At 35.1% G+C, this 7500-nt stretch overlaps 1 protein-coding gene across 2 annotated transcripts in view; it reads left to right on the plus strand.

Annotated features, from left to right (window-relative positions):
• Window positions 1-7500, plus strand: part of LOC106880696 (uncharacterized) — a 188885-nt gene that overhangs the window by 46164 nt on the left and 135221 nt on the right. The window contains exon 2 of one of the 2 annotated variants that reach the window (XM_089359607.1): window positions 3245-5415. In XM_089359607.1, the coding sequence (XP_089215733.1) occupies window positions 3245-5415 (2171 nt within the window). Of the gene's footprint in view, window positions 1-3244; window positions 5452-7500 lie in introns of both variants that reach the window. The other variant, XM_089359608.1, reaches the window with a different exon arrangement.

The following is a 7500-nucleotide window of genomic DNA, read 5'->3' on the forward strand; positions in this document are numbered from 1 at the left end:
ATGTATGTCCCCTAATGTATACATATGAATGGATGTATGTGAGTGAGTGAGCACCAAAATGTCATTTGTATCCTACTTAGTGAGGTGTTAGTTTGAAAAATCTTGGCCTTAAGCTAAGATTGATGCAAGTCAGTGCATTCAATTTCCTTTTGTATATAGCTTACAGTGAATGATTCTGTGATCTCTGACCTACCACCACGATGAGGTCATACAAACTAACAACAAAAAATAAATCTTTTGTATCAACTATATGTTAGTGCATAGAGGCATATGTATAATATATATGATATATATATATATATATATACATATATATATATATATATATATATATATATATATATATATATATAAATATGATATATCTACCTATTGTGTGTATATATATATATATATATATATATATATAAATATGATATATCTACCTATTGTGTGTATATATATATATATATATATATATATATATATATATATAAATATGATATATCTACCTATTGTGTATATATATATATATATATATATATATATATATATATATATATGTATATATATATATATATATATATATATCTACCTATTGTGTGTATATGAGAAGGTACATGGCTTAGTGGTTAGGATGTTGTACTCATGATTGTGAGATCATGGGTTTGATTCCCAGATCGGGCGTTGCATTGTGTTCTTGAGTAAAGCACTTCATTTCACATTGTTCTTCAATCATTTCGACATCTGACATGTGACACCCAGTTGCACCTGTACAGGTAATGTCGATTTGATGGAGGGAGTGAGCTTATGTCTACACAAACATTTGATCATCATAAACAAATCATCTGTGTGGTTGATCGGTTAGAAATTGTCAAACCCTCATCCGTTGTCTAACGACGGGAGAGTCCATTATATATGTATACACACAAGTTTGGCTGTTAGGTTAAGAATTTGATTCCCCTGCCTAGAACTTTGGGCAAGTATCTTGTACTATAGCCCACATCTAACAAAGGCTTTGTAAATGGCTTTGGTAAATGAGAACTGAGAGAAACACATCATTTGCAGGTGTGTGTGTGTGTGTATGTGTGTGTGTGTGTCCTTCTCTTGACTTCATGTGATAGTTGTAAATGAGTGCCACTGTAACACAAGCAGTGTCATTCTTCAAAAACTTACTTGGACATGGGTGATGTTACCTAGCGTGGAAGGCGGCGAGCTGGCAGAGACGTTAGCATGCCAGGTGAAATGCTTAGCGGTATTTTGTCTGCCTTTTATGTTCTGAGTTCAAATTCCGCCAAGGTCGACTTTGCCTTTCATCGATAAATTAAGTACTAGTTGCGTACTGGGGTCGATCTAATTGACTGGCTCCCTCCCCACAAATTTCAGGCCTTGTGCCTAGAGTAGAAAAGAATATTAGCTAGATTGGAGACAGGTGAGAGTTGGCAACAAAAAGGGCATTTGCCTCATTAAACTCTGTCCAACCTATATGTATATATATATATATATATATACATATATATATACATATATGTAGGTGTGTGTGTATATATGTGTGTATGTACATATGTGTGTATATATATGTGTGTGTATATGTATGTATTTGTATATATTATATGTATGTGTATGTATATATATATATATATATATATATATATATATGTATGTATGTATGTATGTATGTATATATATATATATCATCAGGAAGTAGGATGTTTATGTTTGTGCATATGTGTCCAAATTTGTCTGTATGAGTTTGTCTGTGTACAGCATACTTGTATAAACATAAACACACATACACACACACACACACACTCTTTCATTCATTTGGTTTTCGTGTTATAAAGTATAATATTTCATCAATTATATTGTCAGAACAAACTCACATTTACACACACATATCCACATTTACATACACACATACGTACATACACAAACATGTTTATACATACACACACACACACATTCATACATACATACATGGTATACACACACATACATACATACCACCTTTATCTTATCTCCCTTTCACTTAACTTTTATGTTTCACTTTCTTTCTCTCATCCTCTTCTTCTTCCTCTCTCTGTCTCTTTTTCTCTTTCTGTCTCTTTCTCTCCCCTCATACTCCTTGCTCTCCTCTCACCTGCAAACTCTCCTACCTTTTTTGCCACTCCCTTCTCCAGCTACTTCATTATATTCAAGTTCTTTTGAAAATGATCTTTAATATACCTTCTTTTTATTATCAGATAATTAACATAAATTAATTAAATGCAGACATTTATAAACGACACCTCATAACCTGCCACTCATACACACACACACACACACACCCTGCACACATGTACACAGCTATACATACATACATACATACAGACATACATACATACATACATACATACATACATACATACACAATTATACATATATATTTATATACCTGAAGCAAATTAAATATAGCTACCTGAAGCAAAAGCTTGGTGTACATACTAACTGATATACACTGCTTGTTTATATACATCTGTAAGTTAGTATATATATATATATATATATATATATATGTGTGTGTCACATATACATAGAATTATTACAACTCCTATATACACACATGAATGTTATACACACTTATACACATACAAACATTTTATAGATACTCAACCAATGTGTGTGTATGTATATATATATGTACATATGTACATATATATATATATATATATATATATATATATATATATATATATATATATATTATATATGTATATACAATGATGATGATATGTGTATACACATATATACGTACATATCTATATGTATTATATGTATGTATATTATATATGTTTATATATATGTATATATATATATGTATATATATATATATATATGTGTGTATGTGTGTGTATATAGTTTTATACACAATCCATATGAATGATGTATAATATTTTTCTTTACTGATAGGTACATATGGATGTGTGTTTATACACATACACACATGTACGCACACACATACATCCTTAACATAGATTTATATATTAACTATATACCTGAAGGCCACACTTAGTATATATTTCTTTTCATATCTGCATACATTTCTGTGCCTGTAATTATTGTCTTTGTTTATATGTATATACAATATATATGTGTGTGTGTATGTTTGTGTATATATATGTATGTTTGTGCCTGTCTGTATATATTTATGATATATTTTTTCTATGTATGTATTTGTAGAATAACTTAATCTCCCGGCTAACATCTGTCACATCTCTTCTTTCAGGAATGAATGGGTATGATAAGCTTATACAGGCTGCTGCAAGTCGTTTAATTGGCTACGACAGCGACTTAGCCAGGTATGAGGTTCACAAGACAGTATACATGAAACAACAGCTTGAAGACCGCTATCGGTCACTTGAACACATGCGGTTGAAAAACTCGCTCTGTGCTAATGAATCTTCGTCTTCTTCCATGAACAAAGAACGAATCCACTCGAGTGAGACCGACATAGAGTCCTATCAGCTAGACAACAGTTGTGAAGAGGACAGATATAGTTCGTCTTTGAATTCTCCACCTTCCGGCCCAGCAGCAGCCAGTAGCATCAACAACAGTAGGGGTCACCCGGACACACCGATTCCGGACGGTCTCCCGATGGTCATATCAAGGCATGGAATGGGACTTCTCAAGACAGATATGTCCAACCCTGACACATCTCAACTCCTTCGTGAGATATTACAGAACAAAGAGAAACATCAGTTGTCAGAGTTAGCTAAGAACAACAACAACAACAACAACAACAGTAACAACAACAACAACAATAATAACAATAATAACACTAACAACAATAATAACAACAACAACAACAACAACAACAACAATGGCAACTTAAGCAAGCTAAATGGTACCAACACACTTCAGGACTCTAGTGGCCTTATAACGAACCTTCTGAAAAACTCTTCACAGCAGCAACTCAAAAGCAACTCATCTGACGTAGACAAATTGTCTTGCCATTCTACGGAAGGTTCGGCAGAAGAGAGCGATGGAGAGAGTACTATTGAGCAGATGACAAATGATGAAGAGACAGATGTTGGTGATGTAAAAGGAGTCATCATGTCTTCCGGCATGGACTCGCAACTTATAGACAGCAAAGAAGCGAAAAGGGCCAGAGTTGAGAACATAATTACGAGTATCCGTCATTCTCCAACCCATAGCCAATGCGATAGTCAAAGCATGCAAGAACAGAGGCGACAAAAAAGGAAACAGCATCAGCCGCAACAGCATGAACTTAGTCCGGAATTCCAAGAGTCCAAGTTACGGAAAATCGAAAGAGACGATCTGGGCCGGCAACTGATGGAGCTGAAAAACCAGTTAAATGATGTCCAGAGGAAATACACAGCACTATGCAATGCGGAAAGCTCGGAAAGAACGGGCGAAGGACATGATGATGATGACTGTCATACAGCCACATCGTTGCAATCAGTGACCAGCCGAGGCAGCAAATTAAATGGAGAATCAAACCTAAATAACCGTGAAAACATAGCTTTTGACAATTCTGATATCGATCCCGTTCAGCTAATAAACCACGCAAGCCAAATGGTCAAGGAGCAGGAAATTGCTACAAAACGATCTACTCCTTTGGCCGCAATGCCTCTACCGTCCGCTGATGTCCAGGGTTTGGCTTCCTCCCTCAAGTCAGAAATTATTCACACAGTCGATACCATAGTAAGCCGATTCGTTAAAAACCAAGCTCTGAAATCATTAGAAAATTCCAGTAACGAAACCAGAACACAGGACCAGGGCCCAAAAGAAAGAGTAAAATCTCCTGTTAATAACACTGAATTCCCAACAGATTTTTATGCCATCCCTAGAGTACACGACAAACAGACTTTATACGACACGGGCTGTCCGAGCGCTCCTGATTTGCCGAGGGCTCACAATCGCCCCTTATCTTTCGCACCTTCTCATCATTCCACCCCGCAGTCGATACCCTCATATTTTGCCCAACCCCAAGTACTCACCTCCCCTGTCTACAGCTCAGAACCAGAACAGACTGAAGCTCTATCCTTGGTGGTAAACACACCCAAAAAAAAACGCACCAAAGTGACGGACACACGTCTGTCGCCCAGAGCAGCCCGTGCCTTGTTACAGGAAAACTGCGTCCAGGTTACATCCGCTATGGCAGACTTGGATAAACACATAGCTGGCTCTTACCCCCATATTTTACCGCAGATGTTACCAACTAGTGTAGCTATTCCAAATCCAAGTCTACAGCATTCTGATATATTGGGATATTACAGAGAGCAAAATTATCTGGACGGGGCTCGTTCGGATGGTCACTCTCCGTCTAATGATCTTGGATCTCCTGGAAATACCAACTCTTTATCCGAACCATACATGATGTTAAAATCAGAAGGATTCGATGTTTCCTCGGAAACAGATGGATCAATGGCACTGATATCCTTTGAACTTCACTAAACAAAATTATTCCAGGTATTTTTTTCTTCATTTCAGATTTATGTTTGATATATTTCTTAAATTTCAAAAAAAAAAAAAATGCTTGCCAATTTTGTTGTTTTCATTGCAGTATCCTGTTCTTTTCTTTTAATTAACTCTCTTTATTACAAAATGATGGTCAGTGGTTACCATTCAATGATTATGTGGTATATTATTGTGTGTGTATATAAATATATATATACATATATATATATATATGTACACATGTACGCATTTTGTGCAATATCTGTTTATATTTTTATATACATATGTAAGAAAAAAATAACTTCATCATATATATATATATATATATATACTAATTGTATATTTCGTACATATGATATGTGTATATAATATATATAGGAACACAATTATATATTTTTTATTTATATATACATAGACAGATATGTGTGCATAAAAATATATATATACATAAGTATATATGTATAAATGTGTATGTATGTATATAGGTTTATATATATATATATATATATATAATATATATATATATTAATTTTAAAATAATAATTAATGACAATATGTTTTATATTTTGAATATTGAAATTTCTTGTATAAGATATTGCATATTTTATGTAATATATATTCGTATATAATTTAGTATGTGTGTATGTGTTTGTTTTTGTCAGTATATGTGAATGTGTGTAAGAAAGAGTGAGTGGGGGAGTGGATGAGTGTGTGTGATGGGGGAATAAGAAAGAAAGAAAAGAGGAGATAAAAGAAATTGCCCTTATGTTTAACCCTCTTAAATAGGTAACCTGCAATTAATACGGGCTGCAGGGACCATATCTTCTTCCTCATATTTTGTGTTTGTTGGTTCTATAAACCTTCTGTGGTTCTATGACCCTTCCTAAAGATAGCAATTTCCCATTAACCCCTTGATGTGTTTTAATGTGCTACAAGCACCAGAGATATTGTCTCATATGAGAAAAACAAAAACTGTTACACTCCTATTTCATTTTTAAAGGTTTTTTTTCAGAGATAACTGCTTTCCTGGGCCAATTGCATGTAATGCAACAATTGGCATCCCTGTTGTATTAGTATCTTCTATCTTTTACTTGTTTCACTCATTAGACTGCGGCCATGCGGGGGCACCACCTTGAAGTGTTTAGTCAGACAAAACAACTCCAGTGCTTTGTTTGTTTATTTTTTTTTTCAAAATCTGGTACTTATTCTATTGCCCCTTTTTGCTGAATTGCTAAGTTGTGGGGACATAAACACACCAGCATCGATTGTCAAGTGGTGGTGGGGGTCAAAGACATACACACGATGGGCTTCTTTCAGTTTCTGTTTATCAAAATCCACTTACAAGGCTTTGGTCTGCCCATAGCTATGATAAAAGACACTTGCCCAAAGTGCCACACACTGGGATAGAACTGGGAACCATGTGGCTGGGAAGCAAACTTCTTACCACTCAGTCACACCTGCATCTGTGTTTCACCTTTAGCATCATTCTAATGGTTGAAAAGCCATGCCTATCAACCAGTCAATTTTCCAGAATGTACTGGTAGTATTTAATATAACGTTGTTATTGTTGTTATCTGGCATCACTGATATACAGGGGTCGATGGAAAAGAGTGACACACGTTCCTTTAAAGTTACTGGCATTGTGAAGGGAGAGAATCAATATGTGTGGGTAAAGGATGAGGGAGTATGTGTATAATTATGACAAGAGGGAGACACGGGGTAATGAGAGTCAAGAGCGTTATAGAAAAGGGGATTGATGAAGAGAGATGCTATTAGGCTGTTACATGTCTGTTGTTGGTAAGGACATTGAATGGCTGACAAAAAACGGAATGGAGCAGTGGAGTAATGGAGGCAGGAAGGGTGATAGTGAGAGTCAGAGATTGGTAAGAGGATGCAAAGGAAGTAAACTAGAGTGATGTATGCTAACAGGTAGTGATTGAGGAAAGAGTGATGTGCTTGTGTGTGTGTGTGTGTGTATGTAAGAGAGAAAGAGAGCGAGAAGGTAATAGCATTTGTATGTATATATATATATATATGTGTGTGTGTGTGAGCATGTATATA

The sequence above is a fragment of the Octopus bimaculoides genome, chromosome 11 (assembly GCF_046866305.1).
Source record: "Octopus bimaculoides isolate indiv1 chromosome 11, ASM4686630v1, whole genome shotgun sequence".
NCBI lineage: Eukaryota > Metazoa > Mollusca > Cephalopoda > Octopoda > Octopodidae > Octopus > Octopus bimaculoides.